General features: G+C 37.2%; 1 protein-coding gene across 1 annotated transcript in view; it reads right to left on the reverse strand.

Annotated features, from left to right (window-relative positions):
• The window catches only part of LOC107699712 (uncharacterized protein KIAA0825-like), a 136,384-nt gene that overhangs the window by 66,024 nt on the left and 50,972 nt on the right, over positions 1–19,388 (reverse strand). Inside the window, exons 11-19 of the mRNA XM_016501047.1 lie at positions 18,681–18,863; positions 18,444–18,569; positions 13,040–13,179; positions 9,723–9,902; positions 8,201–8,419; positions 7,635–8,043; positions 5,012–5,168; positions 4,154–4,321; positions 2,853–2,947 (exon numbers count right to left, since the gene is read on the reverse strand). Coding sequence (XP_016356533.1) covers positions 2,853–2,947; positions 4,154–4,321; positions 5,012–5,168; positions 7,635–8,043; positions 8,201–8,419; positions 9,723–9,902; positions 13,040–13,179; positions 18,444–18,569; positions 18,681–18,863 — 1,677 coding nt within the window. The remainder of the gene's footprint in view (positions 1–2,852; positions 2,948–4,153; positions 4,322–5,011; positions 5,169–7,634; positions 8,044–8,200; positions 8,420–9,722; positions 9,903–13,039; positions 13,180–18,443; positions 18,570–18,680; positions 18,864–19,388) is intronic.

The following is a 19,388-nucleotide window of genomic DNA, read 5'->3' on the forward strand; positions in this document are numbered from 1 at the left end:
ATATGATTTCAAAAAGTTTCAGAAGATAGACATATTTGCAACTTGTATGATTAATTTATAGCATTTAGATCTGTAAATATACACACTACTTTTTTTAATAAGTATCTTATACTTACGCAGTCTGCATAGCTTTGATCAAAAATAAAAAAAATACTGGGAAATATTATTACAATTTAGCTGAATTGGACAAACTATTCCTCTCATAACCTATAACCTCACACCATTAAAACAACTACTGAAAAAAGAGAAGTTGGAGAGATTAATATGTTAAGACCTCAGAGCCCTCACCCTATTGAATAGATTGCATAGTTTCTGCATATAGAAGACCTACATACATCCTCAGTCTCCAGAGAGCATCTCTAGTGTCTAACATTCAGTACATGACCTATTACTGATTTTTTCCCCATACATTAGACCTTGCGTTACAACTATTTCCTCTCTCCCTTGTTTCTACCATTTTTTTTCTTTTTTAATTCACCTCTGTCTGAACAGGTTTTCCATTAAATGTACTCAGTCATGGTCATTCATAGATAATCCACATGTTATTGCACAAACAAACAGCTATCTGAATAAGGACATGAAAGACTTCTCTTGTTTTTATATGAAGCAAATTCTAATTAGCGACCAACCCTTAGCTACGTCAACTGGACCTAAAAATAGATTAAGTGACATGTAACCTAATGACTAATAAAGGTGTATGGACCCAATTTGCACAAACAAAGTCTACTGTACGACTCTCTTAAGTTTCCAAAGCACCTTCTAGCTTCACCTTCTGTCCTTCAGCCCTCTTCTGAACCTCTGCTCGGCCTCGAGGGCAGGTGCTCCATCATTGAGATACTGAACATAGAAAGATGCTCTCAAAGGTTCCACCCCACTGAGAAGGAAACACTAACATCTGGATGCTCTCCAAGTTGGACTGGGCAGGTGATTTACCAGGTACGCAGAAATAGGTCCATGTTCTACTGACCTGCTGCACTTTCATGTAGAAACTACACAATCTGGAACATGGGTAGGCACTGATTCCCAGATGAGACAAATCCCTATCAAAAGTTCTCCAATTCAATCCAATTACCTTTTTTATTCATACAAAAATATTTGGTAACAGCTTTTTGACACTAGATTTTAAGCAGTGTCAGAAACAGTACTGCATTATGCATGCTATAATTTAATTAAAACTAAACTAAACTTAAAAAATTTATTATTATTCTTTGGTTAGTATGCCTATTTGCAGTAATTATGCTTAATATATAATTTTTATGACCTACATGAAATAATTGTACTTTTAAAAATAGACTTGTCATATCACAGAACCATTCACTGAAATAAAATAAAAAGATACTGTTTACTTTATTTAAACAATTCATTTTGATTTAACACCATTGTATCAGGTTTCTCATTCAAACATGACTGCATCATGTTAAACTGACTTGAAATGGTTACTTTTTGGTTTAACTCAAGTGTTTTCATTTTGAAAGAACATGTTTCAATCGAGTAGCTCAAAATAAGTTTTACACTTCCCATCCTGCTTTACACAGGGCTGGATATAGGGAGAGAAAATTTTGAAATAAAGTGAGAAAACAGAGACTTGTTAATGTCTAATATTCTATTATGTTAGCATTTTAAAAGACTTTCTGTTATGTTGGTGTTTTTGGAGTGTGGAGCGTTTGTATGGGTTGAGGAAAGCAACTCCAGTGGGAGTGCTAGGGATGTACATAGTACCAGCCTTAAACTGCCAACATCATGTGTGTAAAGAAAAGTTATATTTTACTTGCTAATATGTTATTATAACACATTGGCTGAACTTGCATGGACAGTGGTTCCACATGAGGGAAACATGTTATCTCTACTCAAATATTTATTGTAGAATGAACTCAGGCAAACTGAGTAAACTCAACTAAAATTAGACATGGAACCACTGTCCATGATTGAATCATGTTCAGCCAAAGAGTTATTTTTTAGTGTATTTATTTATTTATAGCATACTGCAAAAAAGCTAAATGTCATTAAAACGAAAATCTTAAAAGAAATGTTGACCAGGCATAGGACATAAATATAGATACACTCTTCCACTCTTTCCTGAAAAAGAAACCAACTACGATTATTGTTTAACAATTGATATTTCATCTGTTGACTAAAATCTTGTTTTACTCAACATTTCAGAAAGAATCAGTGATTGAAACTGATTTTCTTTTGTCAAGCTGTCAAACTAACACTGAACTCACGGATCATTTGGAGCAAATTGATCAAACTCTGGCTGTGGTTTGAGAGATTCTTTTAAACCGGCATACTTGTATCACACTTAAACTACAGCTCAATCACACAAGATCCCTCAGTAACCTCAAAATTATTTTCTGAAACAGTTTGACACATGTCAGATTGTGATTTCAGTTCACTCAGTTCTAAAAACGCAGACACTTCATTTTCTGCGCACAGTGAGCTCAGATACGCTTTCCTTTTTTTCTCTCTCTCAACACTATGATGGAGCTGTGCTTCTTTAGCAAGCTCTCAGTGGAAAGGCACTTTCTTCACCAAACTTTGAGAAAAAGGGATGCTGCATGCTGGGAATTAAAATATTGAAGGAAACCAAGAACTCACATAGAGATGGCAACATCTATACGTAAGAATTCACAAACACGGGTCAGATGAGGCATATGCAGCCAAACCAAAATGCCTTTAGAAGCTGACACACACAGACAAGCGTGAACATTCAAACGGTCACAGGATCCCTCTATCCTCTCTACATATTCACATTCATTACGGAGGTACACGGTGGGACATGACAGGCAGCACTTCAACAGTGTGTAAGCGAAAGGAGGGGGCGACTGTATGCGAACGAGAGCAGCAGCCATTACCTGTTAGCGAGCAGCGTCGTGAAGGTCACCTGACTCATGCTCTGATAGGCTGGCAGCAGTTGGGCCCAATCCCACTCCCTCTCACCCATAGCAGCCTGTTGATAAATGAGCAGTGAGTATTGTTCGTTATTAATCAGAGTTAATATGATCAGTAAATTACTGCTCCAGCTGGGCTGGGCTAACCAAGGAGGAGGGGGTCCCGAACAAGTCTGCACAAGAAGGTTTTTATTCCAATAAGACAGGAATTAATTCATAAATCCATTTGGGGAGGGATGTACCATCATTTATAAAAAGATAAATCAATTTCGCAAGAGGAGTCGCTATTCTTCTCGCGAGCCGCCCAAGGTTTCCCTCACCCACGAGTGGACCGTCCCTTTGTTGGGGAGCCAAATGAAATTCGATTGCTTTGATAGCCAGAACGTCACTCTTAACTTGAAGCTGAGTTTTTTTTTTATTGACAAAAGGACAGAAGCGTGCCAACCCCTCCTATTCTCCGACCGGCTGATTGATGGATCGGCATTCGTTTTTTTCTGCCTCCATTTGATTTGACAAACAGCGCAGCCACCTGAAGGCGAGGAGGCTTTTTAATCATCCCCTTAATAAGGTGTTTTATGCAAAGCAATGCGAGCGCGAGCGATAAGGAGAAAACAAAAGGGATTAAGAGCACAGCAGCTAGCGCCTAACGACGGGAAAAGAACTTGCATTTTAACCGACGCAAAACTCTGAGCCAAATAAGATAATGAAAGGAAAAGTTCCCCTTAAAAAAGAAGGTTGCAGACTTTCTGGCTTCAAAGGCGTAGCAAAAAGTCTCCTGACATGAGCAGAGAAAACTTTATCCTACCTTTAAGAGAAAGCCAAAAGAGGACCATGGCTCTTGTAATTAAACCTTCAACCTACACCGTCTTCAACACGCAAGGGATGCTTTTTTTCCACCCTTTGTTCAAAGCCACATCACACTCGAAGAGTTCACCTTTCAAGTGTTTTCAAATTCTCTGCTCTTTTGGTTAACCTTTTTTAATGTTTTGCTTTGTGTCTTCCCTTCACACTAAAATATAGCTTAGGGACAGAGCGACCTATGGAGAATTGTCGAGTTCATCCTAGAGAAGCAGTTTAAAGTCTCTCAGTCTCTCTCTTATATTCACCTTGCCTGGTGGCCTTGACGGAAAGTTACACACGCTCGAGCGTGAAAGAGTAGAGAAGTAGTTCACGGCTGCTTTAAATAAAAGTTATGTGAACGACAAGTATTTGGGAGCACTCGTGGCACTTCAAGTTGAAGGCAGAGAAAATAACAAAGGACTAACCTGATCGAACTTGTTACGGCCGATAGAATTGCACTCTGTGAGGGGGTTGAACTGGGTTTTACACTGGTTTTGGCTGCTCGCTTCAGAAGAGAATATGACAGGTCCCAATGGAGAGTCCAGAAGTGGATGTGTCTCTGCATGCGGCGTTAAGACGGACCTCAGTAAACCCTACACACACAAAAACACAACACAAGGCTCATAAACATCCATTCCAGTGTAGAAAAATGAACAGGAACCTGGACACGTCTTATTATTAGACTGCATTAAGCAAAACTAAAACACTATTAAAGTGGTCAAATTAATAGTGAGTCTCTACAGACTTCTTAAACACACCACTGGACAAATTAGTACATTTCAACAATTATTACATACCCAATTTTGGACATAATGGCCATTTCTTTTCTCTCTATTCCCCAAGTAATTGGCCGACAATGGTAGAAATTAATCAGTCTATCTAGGAATAGGATTTGAAAACAGGACATTGGAAGAGGACAAAGATATGTATAGATATGACACAAAGAATTGTCCTCAAGATTAGACTTAAGTGAGAGTTGCACTAATTTCCCAAGATGTGTTCTTATTGTTAAGTAGAGCAAGGGGCAAAAAAAGTGTAGTGTGTGGAGAAAGACTTTGACTAATTTGTGAACCGTTCCCTTGAATTTGTATTATCTCTGTTGTTTAAGATGTTGCTTTTTCAATCAGGTCAAGGCTGTCACGAGAGGCCTCGCAGCAGCGTCTGGATGCAGTTGTGTCTCCGTGCAGCAGCTCTGCACAGGCGTTCCCCTCAGCTTCAGGTCACACTGTCTGCCTCAGGCTAACAGCCACCTAATTGCTTGGTGAAAAACAGCAATTCGCTACCTCATTGAGCTGGATGCTGTGATGGATTTGCCGGAGGTGCTGGCTGCCACCTGCTCTATGGCACAGCTCCAGCAGCAACTGCCTTATTTTATGCTCAGTCAGTTCCGCGGGCCCACCTCTATCCTGCGCCGGGCCGCTTTCCACATGCTCAAACACACTAATGGAGGAACACATAAAAGAGAGGGGGGTTAACATGAAATAAATGCAAAATAGTTATCATATTACTCAATTTAAATACTTCTAAAGGCAGTTTTACATGCTAACTGCGAGTTCCCAGTTCATTATATTGGGCGGTTTTAATTAATATATATATATATATATATATATAGTATTTGGAGAGATATTAAGCACAATTATTTGACTCCACAGAAAGGCATCATTTTTGTTTATGTTAAGGTTTATACATCTAATACTACTCTGGTGGTGGGTAGAATAAAGATACCATGTCACTTAAACAATATTTCACAAAATATATAGCTACCTTAATGTTTTATGCTGACTGCTAGCAACAAAAAGCATGCAAGATTATGAATGAATTAATTAATGTTTTATTTCTTCACGGATATCATAAGTCTTTAGCAAATCAAAAGTGCTTTTATTCACAACCCAACAATTGACATTTACTGTAGCTTTTGTGACCTTTGGGGATGTGATCAAATATCAAAATAACAGTAGCTGTTGCCAATTTTCGACAACATTGAGCTGAAGCAGGAATTGTTGTGTTTGCTCTTACACATTTCGCACAAAAATGTGCACGTGCGCAAAAATGCCTGCATGTTGCCAGTTGTGGCAAAACAGCTTAGTAACATGATTTGCTCCTTCAAAATGAAGAAAGAAAAAAACGTAGTAAAGAGAGTGAGAGGAAGGACAGATCAACAGTTAAGAGACACAGTGCCTCTCGCCGTAACCTTAAGGTACCCTCAACGCACTCATTCCCGTGCCCTTCCTCTCTATCCAGCATGCCTCATCACCCTCACCACACTTCCCATCTGATACACACCCCCCACCGTCATTGTTTCCCCCATTCCTTCTTCCTTCCTTTTTTATTTTTCAATCACAAAGTGACAAGGAAAGTGTCGCCTGTCAGGCAAGCCTTTAGCTTCAATGACACCGAGAAAAGCGGCGAGGCCCTGGGAAGCCCAGTCGGTGAGCGGGGTGTCAGCACCTGTGCCTGTATCCTTCCCTGTCCATCAGTGTGCAGGTGAAGCAAATGATTGGATCCAGTCAGCGGCTTGATTAATGAGAGGCCCGTCGGATCCGGGACAAGCTATCAATCACGTCATTAGGACCAATGTGCCCCGAAAGAAGCAGAACACCCCCTCCGCCCACGGAATCCACTGCATTCATCTTCATCTGTGCATGCATGCCGTCAAAGCCTGCCAGGGTCACCGTGATGGAGAACAATCATCTTCTCCTCTACAAATTACTTTGCAAAGACAAGAGATGAGGGAGGTGTGTGTGTGTATGCATTTGTGTGTGTGTTGACAAGCCGGGGTGGGGGGGTGTTTTTCAGAGAACCCGCTTTCCGCCGACACACTGTACGTTGATTGTTTACACCGGAGGCAGTGCCTGAAAGTGAAGGTTATTTTAATGAATAGTAATGGTTCCACTGACTGTCTAAGACAGGCGATACATAATCACTCTTCCTTTTTGCTATCTCCTTTTTTTTTTTTTGCCCTCACTCTTTTTTTGTTTTTCCTGTCACTGGGAGCAGCGTTTCTCGGAACACTAAAAGTTTTATTTATTTTTTTCCCCAGCTCTGTTATGATGCTAAATCTTTTTCAATAAGGGTAATTAACTCTGAGCTTTTGTTCTGGACATGACTTAGACTATACGGTAAAAGCTGTTTTTTTGGCAACAATGAAAAATAGCATTAAGTACAGGTCACTTTTCAAAAGTGCTCAAAAATCAATCGTTTGAAGAAATTATTAGTACAGGATCATTACTTAAGGCAGGGGTTTTTAAACTGGGGTTTGGAGAAAAGTTCAGAGAAAAAGTAGTGTTAAAAAAAAGAAATACTGAATCACAGGTTTATACATAAAAAAGTACAGTCAACTTTATAATATCCATGGCATATGGCATTACAAAAAAAAAAAAACCCTGAATTAAAGTCCACATTATCTGCCATAAGATAATGACTTATACACTCATCATTATCAGTAAGCCTCATATTATACTGCTAAGATGATTTAATATTGCTAAGATGATTTAAAGTACATGAATCAAGGATTGCAACACGTTCTTCACTGGTTCAAGTCAGATTTCTGCACTCAAATCCTATGGGTGACATCAAACCCATTTTGATGTACACATATCAAAAGGCTTGAAACGACTAGCTACAGGCTAGGGGGAAGAAAAAGAACACACAGAGAGAAAACAACACATAATTATTTTGCCAAAAGATAAAGGGTGAAGTTAATTTCAAAATATGAATGAATTGCAAGATTGAAGTCTTTAAATGACATCAAAATATCAACTGGCAGACAATGTAGACATTAATAGATTAGTTAAATGGTTAAACGCTTTAAAATGTCTTTCATATACTGAATAAACTTAATGATGAATTTGCTATTATGGGCTTAAATTGGGAAAATATTCCATCAGGCTTCTTTCGAAATCTCACCTATCACAGCAAAGCTTTCGTGCCTTCTGCAGCTGCATGGTGGTCCATTTGGGCCTCTTCTCTTCCAGGCCCTTGAGCACCTTATGGACCAGAGGTTTGGGAACACCCTTCTGCTGGCCCAGACTGACCTGCAGACATTCCGATAGCAGACTCAGCCTATCCTTGGCCCCTCTCTCCAGGGGCTGTCCAGACAAGAGCTCCAGGGCGTCCCCATTTTCTAGATCCTGACAGAGGCTGACCAATATGACCCAGAGGAGCAGGCCGGTAGACCTCAGCTGTCTGGCATGCTGGGAAAGCCTCTTCTCTGCCACAGTGAACAGGAAGCGTACAGGCAGTGGAAGGGAGGCTATGGTTGACGGAAGGTTGGTGAAGATGAAAGAGAGGGCTTGGATAGCTAGATTCATGTTGTCTGATAAGAAGAGAAAGAAGCAATGAGGGTTGGCTAGATTTTTTTTTTTTTTCTTAAATAAGACTGCACAGTTTCCAACAGTTGTTTTATGCAGTTAAAAAATGGTACAAATGTTTTATAAATAAATGAATATTACTGTTAATAAAGCTTTACTTACTCTTGCTGGTTTCATTAAACTTGGGATCTTGTGGAATGTAGTTCCACTCTTTTGGAATTTTGCTTAGGACATTTTCTGGTAAGTGTTGTCCAACCATGGGTCCAGTCTGATCTTTATATGCCTGCATCATGCTGACCAGGTGGATCAAAAGTTTGGTAGTGGATTCACAAACAATGGACCTGATGTATTTAAACAAGACCGGCTCCTCTTTACTGGAGTCTGGAAAAAAGAGAATAGTCTAAATTACCGGAATTTAATAATTATATCAAACTTATTTTGTAAATTCATTAGATACTGTGTAAAAATCTTTAAGATTATGACATATTTGGTCACAGGACATTAGCTCAAAGAAGAAGAGAGACAGAACTCATAATTTCTTCATCTATCTGCAATTTTTCTTTCCCAACAATAGTGTATTTATTTATTTAAGCTAATTGATTTCAGTTCAACTTTTTGTTATATGACTGTTACATTAAAACGTATCAAATCTACATGATTTTTGCAACAATTTAAATGACTTTTATGTATAGATTGTATCGTTTTACTCTTGTCCCAGACACAGATATGGTGTAACCAAAGAGTCATATAAACATAACTCAATTTGTGTAAAAATGATTTATATACTTTTTTCATCAGTATTATATCTCATTGCGTTATCATTATGTCATGGAAATGACTTAAGTTCCAGGGAAACAAGGGAAAGCAAAATGCCTGAATATTCCTGTGATGCATATATTTCTATTTTTGGACATTGTTAGCAAACAATTAAATAAAATAATGCATTTTAAAAGTGTGTTTAAAGGGAGTTACATTCCTAAACATCCGCAGTGCCAAAAAGTACCAGTAGAACAAACAAATAACAAATTCGAATACCGATCGTATTCCTGACCAGCCCAATTAGCTCTGCTAAATGGCACAATCAAGGTGCTAAGCAAGCTTTATAAGATTATCTTTAGGGAAGAATGGACATGGTCAATTAAGCCGAAAACACAACACCTTACATCAGAATAACAGCATACAACACACACTCTCCTGCTCCCTCCTCTGTCATTTGTCTAATTTGTGCAACTATAATTACCTCTCTCACATGTAATAAAACACAAAAACATGACATGAGAGCTTCAGCTTGGAATTAAACCCCCTGAATCAAAGCCGAATCAAAAGGTGTCAGGTCATAATTGCAGTTTCTATGTCAGTATGCAAAATCAATACGGTAACCATTAACACAACGAAAAATGTTCATGCTGTGGCTTTTACAGAGAGGGAAAAGGAGAAGGCAGAAATGTAAATAAATAAGCAATCAAAGAGACAGCTGAAGGTTTAATTATGGCTTTGATTTGATGATGGGCTTCCAGCTGGTCAGATTTGATATTGAGGCAATTAGGGGACACAGTAGGGGCACATGGTGATAGCGGTTTCCAACTGGACTGTAACTGAATGGCCACATCGGACTAAAATTGTGTCCTTTTGAAGTCTAAACAAATGTAGGACAGAGCATGGAAAAATCCTTGCATGGCTGCACCTGCTAAGTTGTAAAAGTGCTCCCAAAGGTGTCTCTGGTCCAGGTAGCCCTCTAGCACCCGAGTTAAAGCCCTGGGGAGGGAGTTGAGGGAGGACAGGATGGAAAAAACAGCTTCCAAAAACTCTGCAGCTGCTGTGTGAGCATCAGGGGACACCTCTGTTCCTCCGTCCACACAGAGACCTGAAAGTACATCATCATCGTTATTTTAAGTGATATCAAAAATAATAATAACCACAATGCTACTAATGGCCTAAGAGGGCTTAACAATATGATTGGTATATAAAGTACATATCTAAACAAAACAAACAAAATAAAACAAAAGTTTGAGCTTATTACATATTGCACGACATCTGAGCCTAGCACAGGAAATGTATGTTTTCTAAATCAATACATTGTGAAAGGTCTATTTTGAACAAAAAAAGCCAATTGACTGTCTGGACAAACACATGAAAGATGAGACCGCAGCAACAAGATGTGACTGAATGCCCTTGTCCAAATGTTGTCAGTAATGTGGGGTTGTAGAGAACGCAGGATGGTTGTGCCTTTGGTTCAGCCCCTGTCAGTCTCGCTTCCTAGAGATGACAGGCGTTTGAATAGGCGATTGAATGCAACGCGGCATTCAATGAGCATATTTGATAGAAAGCAGCCTGCTGTTTGCACTTTTTTGACAAATGTTGGACTGTTTTGAAATGACAGGCCTAAATTACCTGCTGTAGTAGAGCGTGCGGTTAGCTAACACTGCTTTGCTTAACAGGGATCCTGAATTCTACTGCTGCTGAAGGACTGATGGGAATCTACTCTGCTTTCCTTTGGGTACATGTGTGAGAACACTGGTATAGATGCCATTTCACTTACTTTGTGAGATTGTTTGGTGTCTTGTTCTGTATTTCACTGTAATTATCAAATCGCTAGAGACAGGTTTACATCAGAGCGGTTTCTTTTTTTTCATCTGGAATGAATTTGATTGTGAAAAATCGATTCTATATGACAGGTGGTTGGAGGAGAGGATTAAGGGGAAAATTAAAGTTTTGAAGACTTTTTGTTTGTTTGTTTTGTTTTGTTTTGAATTAAAGTGCATTTTTAATTGTTCACAGAGCAAAAACATTTATTTTTAGCAATAGAGTAAGAATATGTTCCATTCTCCACCATTTCCATAGGGGTTGTGTAAAACCATACATTTTCAGTGTAAGAGTTTACTTTTTTTTTTTTGTTTTGTCAGCTTACAACAAAAACATCAAACTTTTTTGGTTTCAAACACTTAAATTAAATATGGTTTTAAGGAACAGTCAAAAGACTATAATATGCGTAATACCAAAACCTTTCCTCCTTCTAATTCAAAAAGTATTATCTGTTTTTTTCACATACGCTATAAAATTGATCACACCATGAGATAAAGTACAATTATTTAAAATATATATACATTAAAATACAAAAATCACTCTCAATATTCAGAAAAAACTCCTTACATTCTCTAATAAATATTAAGACATTAATATTTTTCGGTTACAATTCATATTAATGTATAAGGGACAGTTCATTTTTAACAAGTACAAATTAATTACATTTGTAGTAAGAATAATTTAAAAAGAACAAATAATATTCTATTAATTCTCATAATGAACATCACATAAGATCACAAAAGCTTTGTGTGCCTAGTAATAATTCTATTTAAAATAATTACATCATAAAAAAATGTTACAATATTAACTTTTAAATAGCCTTAAATGCTATTTCAAACAATTAAATGTAAAATGGATTCATTTCATGGGAATGCAGGTTCCAGTATGGTTTATCATGTCACAAATTCATTATTTGATTCCCTGTTTCCAATACATTAGAAGACAAAAAGGCATAAAAATAACTACAAACTTTTGCAACAAAATGGTGGACTTACATAAATAGCCACAAGGGGCAGTAAAGGGCCAGACAGGTTAATGACCTGCCTCTTTACAATCATCCATTTAAGAGCCACCGGATGAACCGTGATAAATGAACTGCTGGTCTTCCTCAAGGGAAGGGATTCCACAAGCCAATTCTATCCTCCGCTAACAAACCTTCGCAACCTTGACGTGTTGCCAACATACACACCTGTTGATTTTCTACCGGGCCTCACAGATGAGTTTCCACTGGAGGCCCTTAATTGGAACAAGACATCGCTATCAGTTCCTCAAAGAATTCCACGAACAAGCTCCTATTTAGAGCACAGCTTAGCGTTAAATGCTCCCAAACTGTGCTGAGAGACAGCGACTCGAGCGAGGAACTTTAAAAGAGCTTTCTCTAACCGGCAGACAACCAAGCCACCGCGTTTCTTCTTAATTAGCCAGGCTGCGGCCAGGCAGTGTTGATTTACGGCGACGTGATTCCCACACCAAAGCTCTCAGCCGAGCTTGGTTATTAATGAGCTCCGCCATAATGTGAATTAATGTGCAAGCACAAAACAGCCTTTAAAGGTTAGACTTTTCAGAGTGGAAGGAAGAAAGAGGAAAATCTTTAAAGGTCATTCACTTTGCTCTCACATGAGTGTTTATTACTGAGCTCTATTGATTCAGAAATGATGAGGAGGGTGATGAGTGCGATGATGAGCGAGTAAAACAGCATTCTCACAACAGTCCGGATGAATCTCTGATGCGCCTGAGGACGAAAGATGTCAAATCTAGGCGGATCTGTCTTACTTCGCAAAATCAGAAGTATCAAATGTGTCTGATTGGGATGAGCCTCTGAAGACCTCAGCTAGCATTTAACTTGTTAGCAAACTCAACAGAGTGTAATTTCACATTTTAGACTAGCAATTAGTCATTTCTATGGCGTATTTTGCGAGAATGAAAGGACTCGTTCCTCTGCGCAGGTGTTGGGCAACTCGAGTGATGTTGTCGTCTTGTGATCAGTTCACAAGTGCACACAACAGCCTATTGAGCATAAGAGGAGACGTGCAAAAAGAAGACCCATTAAAAACAGGTGCAGGCTATTAAGAGCAGCAAGGTCACTGGGCCATCCTTACAGCTAATCAGTCTTTCCACCAATAAATTGTGCTAAATTAATTTGTGGAAACCAATGAAAGCGCTGACGTGCTTCAAACAGTGTTTCCTCATATTTTCTCATTGCAGGCCTCTCTTCTGTTCTGTAAATGACATCAGATTCAAACACGTGTGGAGATGAAGCAACATTTTGGCAAGCCAACTAAACTATATTTTTTTGATATTACGTCAATTTGCAGCATGCTTCAATAGAGCAATAGAAAAAAAAAAGGCATCATCTGGAATCTTTGGTAAGAGTACATGTACAGTCCAAGAAGTGTGTCAGGGCTTTAAGAGTCTTACATGAGTATGAGATGATGATCTGTAGCAGGAAGCAGTCTTTGTGAAGGATGGTTTGCAGAAGTACAGCTGGATTATAACAGGGTTCAGACACCAGTAGCTCAAACAGACATAAAGAAGATCCCTCACAAGCTGGAAAATCCCTTAAAAAACATAAATAAATAAATTAGGGTCATGTCAATGTTCAAATGTTAAAAATTAGTCTGAATTTTTTTTTTTTTTCCAAAGAACCATCTTGTTTACCAAGGTTGCATTTATTTGATCCAAAAAAATATATAATACAGTACTACTGTGAAATATTATTACAATTTGAAATAATTATTTTCTATTTTAACAAGTTTTAAAATGTACTTTATTTCTGTAATGGCATCACATGATCTTTCAGAAAGAATTCTAATATGCTGATTTGTGGATAAAGTCTAAAGCCACATTACAGTTACAGTTGCTGTGGAAAGAATAGGTAAGGTAAAAAATGTTAGGAATCCAAGGACTTCTCTTCATTCAAATGAACACATTAGAACAACAGTTCTATCACAAAGAACCCAATGTCATGTGATCCTTATTGTGCTCAACCAGATTAAACAGCACTCACACACAAAAAACCATAGACCTTAGTCAGTGTAGTGCCATGTTTAATTTTTGACAGGAATGAAAACAAGACCGTGAGGGATGAAAGTACAGTGTTCAATGGATTGTATTGTTTAACAATATGCCAGTTGTTTAGACGACAAAACATCTTCCATAAAAAAAAAAATCAGTAGAAAAAAAATCCAAATAAAAAGTTGTTAGTTTTAAAACATACACGTGATCATATGATCGATGACCTTTATACAGTTGTAACAGTCAGTTTCTTACAGCCTCATTTTCAACCGTGTAAAATTCAATATGGCTTCTACCCTGATTAAAGGGGTGGTTGATTGCGATTTCACTTTTTTAACGTTAGTTAGTGTGTAATGTTGTTGTTTGAGCATAAACAATATCTGCAAAGTTACGACGCTGAAAGTTCAAATTACTGCATACCTTAACTAAAGCAACACTAGATAAAAAAAACTGCTGTTTGGTAAAAAAATAAAAAATAAATAAAATAATAATAATAATTAAAAAAAATCAATTACTACTACTACTGCTAATAATAATAATAATAATGATAAATAATTTTTGGTAAAAGCAGAGAGACTGTGGAGTAATGAATTTTAAATATTATATTATATTTTATTAGTGCTGTCAAGCGATTAATCGCATCCAAAATAAAAGTTTTTGTTTGCATAATATATGTATGCGTGCTGTGTATATTTATTATGTATATATAAATACACACACATGCATGTATATATTTCAGAAAAATATGTTTATATATTAAATATATTTATTTATCATATAAATTATATGAATATATAGACATAAATATATGTAAATATTTTCAAAATATATACTGTATGTGTGTGTATTTATATATACATAATAAATAGAACACTCAAATATATTATGCAAACAAAAACTTTTATTTTGTATGTGATTAATCGTGATTAATCTTTTGACAGTATTATATTATATATAATATATATATTAAAGTGTGGTCACATTAGTGAATTTTCGATGAAATTCTGTGGCCAAAAAAGCAGTTCTTTGTCCATTATCAGTGGAAGCAATGTATGAAATACAGCTCATACAGAGGTCACTTTCAAAACAAGCAGTTTTCTGTTGGTCATCACGACAAATATGGTGACCAATAAAAATATAGATAAACCCGATGTGAAATCCATCTAAGGAGAAATACTTCTCCTGCATGTGAATTTCCTGATTGTGTGGATTACTATTGTATAAATGGATTCTGTCAGCGATAACCTTCAGAACAACAACAAATGTAGTCGCACCTTAATCAGCCAACATAATAAATGTCTAAATAAATTTAACAAAAAAGTCAATAGTTCATACAGTTAGCAATAGTGAATTGTTTTGGTAGTCTTTTATGCAGATTCTTCTAAAAGTGTCAGATAAACATGCCTCATGAATAAATTAATTAATTAATTTTCAATTGCCCACTGACATCCCAATGGACTGTCATGCAAAAAAAAAAAATAGCACTAATTATCATTATTTATTTCTGAGCTTGGGTGAAAAGCAAACGTGAAATTCATAAAGACACAAAAAATGAGGCAGGGTGAGTTCTGCTACATAACAGGGGAACATTAGGCTTTAGTTAAGCAACAGCTTTGTCATGTCAAAGGGCCAGTAATCCATCCGATATCCCACTTTAACGGTCCTGATAAATCTGTAAGCTACACCATGAGGTCAGGTTTCACTGTATCTTGATCTTACACTCGTGTAACTAAAAAAAAAAGTCTCCTTCCTGTGCATAATGCTCCCTGATTTATTGATATTTCTTGTCTCTTTTATTACTTTTTTATTTAATAATCCAAACTGTCAGCTGGTTGGAGTGTTTGAGTGAGGAGAAGAGTTTGATTTTGGTGTCTGGCCTCTTAGCTCTGGTGGGGCCCTCACCGTGAGACCCTCAGGGAGTCTTGAACACAGCGAGGTTAAATAAATAAATAAAAATGTAGCAGGCAATAAAAATGCACTAATTTAAATCCCTGCGACTTCATGGAAGCGGAGCCGGTGGGGCTGACGAGCGGTGATTTGTGTAAGCGGGACACACGATGATATCCCGCTGGAGTGGGAGTCTGGAGCTGTGCTGGGGGGCTTGAGGAGGGTGATGTGAGATGTGCCTGACATTCTGCCTGGCTTCACAGTCCTCCTACAGGCTCCGTTTCAGCCTTTCACACCCGGACTGAAGACCTGCAGCGCATGTCAGCATAAACAGCATGACTAACTATGGCATCTGCATCTGGCCTGCATTAGGGCCGTGAGTCTGGGGGTCTGGTCGCTGCAGTAATGCATTAACTGTGTTTGTGCGCATCTAACACATGAACGAAAACTGAAAGGCCGTGCTAGCCTCATTTGGGTGAGCTGCAACAACTCACTATATTGTGTGAGTTATGTGTTTTACTTGTAATAAAACTTAAAAATGGGCTTGGTAAGTCTTACGCAGACTTGGTAATGTGTTACAAGTATTTTTTTTATATAAGGTTACATTATTATGTAAACAGATTGGAACACTTTTTGAAGGTGACATTACATTTTATATAAAAAAGCAATAGTAGTGTTATTTTTTTGTATTCTTCTCAATATTATTACTATTTATTTAATTTGTCTACTGTCAAACATAAAACAAAAACTCTCACAAAAGTACACAAAGTAATTAACATGTCAATTTCAGTGAATGTGTCAATTTCAATTAAATGTACTTTTAAAAGTAACATTTTCCAAAAAAAATGCTTTGTGCTATAATTTATTTATTTTGAGGTTTATTAATTGCATACTATTTAGACAACTAAAGTTCTCTAAGACGCTTTATTAATTTATGAACGTAACTGGATAATTATTCAGAAATGACTATGGTACCTATTATCTTAAAGTTTCAAAAAAGACATATGTGTCCAGCTCAGTAGTTGTTATATTTAAATATATTTGATTGAAATCATCATTACCGGAAAAGTACACTTAGAAATGACAGAAGAACCACACAGTATGTTCATATTAGGGGTGTAACGGTTCACAAAATTCATGGTACGGTTCGATACGACACAGTGGTGTCACGGTTCGGTACATTTTCGATACGGGGGAGAAGGTGGGGGGAGGGTTAATTGCTTACGTCACAATGTTGGAAATATTTCTGTTTTAAACCATGAAGGCAAGCCAATGGATATCACTCAAGCAACGTGCAAGCTTTGCGCAAGAGTTATGACAGTGAACGTCTTAATCTCAGTCAATTCACTATGCAGAAAGTGAAAGTAAAAACAGAATGACGGAGTAATGACAGAGCTTTCGGCAACTGACGCTGCATATTCTCTGAGACAACTAGAGATGAATCTACTTCAACATATGCTGATAACGGTATATAGCTAACTGTTTTCATTTATTCCCTTAATATTTCTCTTGTGGTCCATACATAGTGAAAAAAAATGAGAAGAAACTTATTTCGTGTTTAACATTTTGTTTTTTAAAGTCGGTGCTTGAAATAGGCTAAAGCTTTTATTTCATTGATTTTTATTGATTATTTTAATTATAGGCCTATAATTCATTGTATAATAGACCTGTTTTAAAAGACCTTTTTTTTAAACATTTTAATTGAGGAGTAAATAGCCTAATCTTTTGTTATCCTCGCAGCGCATCAGTTATGCTGTAATTATTGCGGGGCAAATTAATTGTAATTTTAATTTAATAATAAGTAACTTCATAATAATAATAGGCCAAATAAAAATACGAATGTAACAGGCCTACAATAATTGGACATTCCAAATCATCTCCAAATGTTTTTGACAATATCTCTGGCTATCGTCGATACAAGATTGTCTTTTGACGCACCCCAGCAAGGGGAGGTTATTGCGGGTCCGCTGGGCAGACAGCACGTTACCCGTTACGTCGTTTGGGCTGCCTTGTTGAATGCAGTGGCACTGAGAACATTATATTTCACACATTTTAAGCTCTTTTATTTTCCAAATGTAATAGGATTATTCCAACATATCGTTTGGTTTGTAATGCGTACCGAACCGAAAGCCTCGTACCGAACGATTCAATACGAATACGTGTACCGTTACACCCCTAGTTCATATGCAATATTGTCAGTTAAAATTTTGTTTTGAAAAAAAAAAAATAATACTTTCATTTAGCAAGGATAACTAAAATGTATTAAAAGTGAAATTAAGGACTTTTACATTGTTATAAAAATGTATAGATAGATAGACAGATAGAAACATTTATAATAAGAAATATTTGAGTAACAAATCAGCATATTAGAATGATTTCTGAAAGATCATGTGACACTGAAGACTGGAGTGATGACTGCTGAAAATTCAGCTTTACCATCAAAAGAATAAATTGTAATAATATCATATTAATAATATTTAATAATAATATTACTCTTTTTGCTGCATTTTTGATCAAATAAATGCAGCCCTGGCGAGCAGAAAGACATTTTTAAACAATCATTCTTTTTCTTTTTTTATGTTATCGACCCCAAATTTTAAATGGTAGTGTAATTCAAACTATAAGACATCTCTGGGGGAAAATGGCTTTAATGAGTTAATCACTCTGACTATGGGCTGAACACTTTTATTTGTTGCTTGGTCAAGTCAAGTCACCTTTATTTATATAGTGCTTTTAACAATACAGATTGTGTCAAAGCAGCTTTACAGTATTACATAGGAAAATAGTGTGTAGTAATGCAAAAGGACAACAGCAAAGACTGAATTTTCAGTTTAAGTCAGTTCCTCATTGATTCAGTGATGTCATCGTCCAGCTCAGTTCAGTTCAAATAGTATATGTGCAATCTAAGTGCCATCAGTACCTCAGCAGCTCCTCTGTGAACAGTTTTGGGTTGATAACACTCAGCCACTTTGTTTCATGACTGGTCACTCCCTCTGGAAACTTTGGAGTTCTGCTGCCTCCTCCACCACAGCCTCCTTGAAAAACCCTAGAGAATAAAAATAAATATACAGAGAGAGGTGACCACATTTTGACCAATGTACTAATCTTGCCTCTTTAAGTCACAATAATCCAACAAGTTTCTTCTGACTCATCTTACCTGTGCAGCTCTGCTAGAGGTGATGTGAGGACGATCAGTACGGTCAGTAGCTGGTTACACAGGCTGTGTATGGACCACATCCAAGATCCATGGGCTGCATCAGGCCTTAGCAACTCCTCCACAGAGTCACACACACTCCACATCAGATGCTCCACGCACAGCAGAATAGCTGTAATATCAATCCTGGAGGAGGCAATGAGACCCCACATATTAGGAATAACTCGGCTGTACTGTCACACTGTACCCTAACCAACATTTTCTAGCAAGAAGTCAAATGTGTTTCTGTCTAATATGTGCTATTTGATAGAGCTACACTATATGGGCATATTTGCTTGTTGATCATTTATTTTTGGATATTAATAGGAAGATTTCATTGGCCGATTGCCTAAATAATGCTGAAACATACTGTATACTAACCCATAACATTACCCTCAATATAGAGCTGGCTGCACATTCTGATAGACAGCATTACTGTTTTTTTTGTGATCATAAATTTAGTGAATCATACCTTTTATTATAATATATTAATTCAGCACCTTCTATCTAAAATCACCCTCTAAAAACTGCATTTTTCAGGACTGGCTAATGCACATGCAGGTTCTAGAGTAAACAAACAAGTGATGCCTCTGCCAAAAAGGCAACTGACTCTTTTTTATTAAAAAGCATTGTCCATTCTGACAACCTCCATATTAAGCATTATGACTTTTC

This window comes from Sinocyclocheilus anshuiensis, unplaced genomic scaffold (genome assembly GCF_001515605.1).
Source record: "Sinocyclocheilus anshuiensis isolate Anshui unplaced genomic scaffold, SAMN03320099.WGS_v1.1 scaffold278, whole genome shotgun sequence".
Classification (NCBI taxonomy): Eukaryota; Metazoa; Chordata; class Actinopteri; order Cypriniformes; family Cyprinidae; genus Sinocyclocheilus; species Sinocyclocheilus anshuiensis.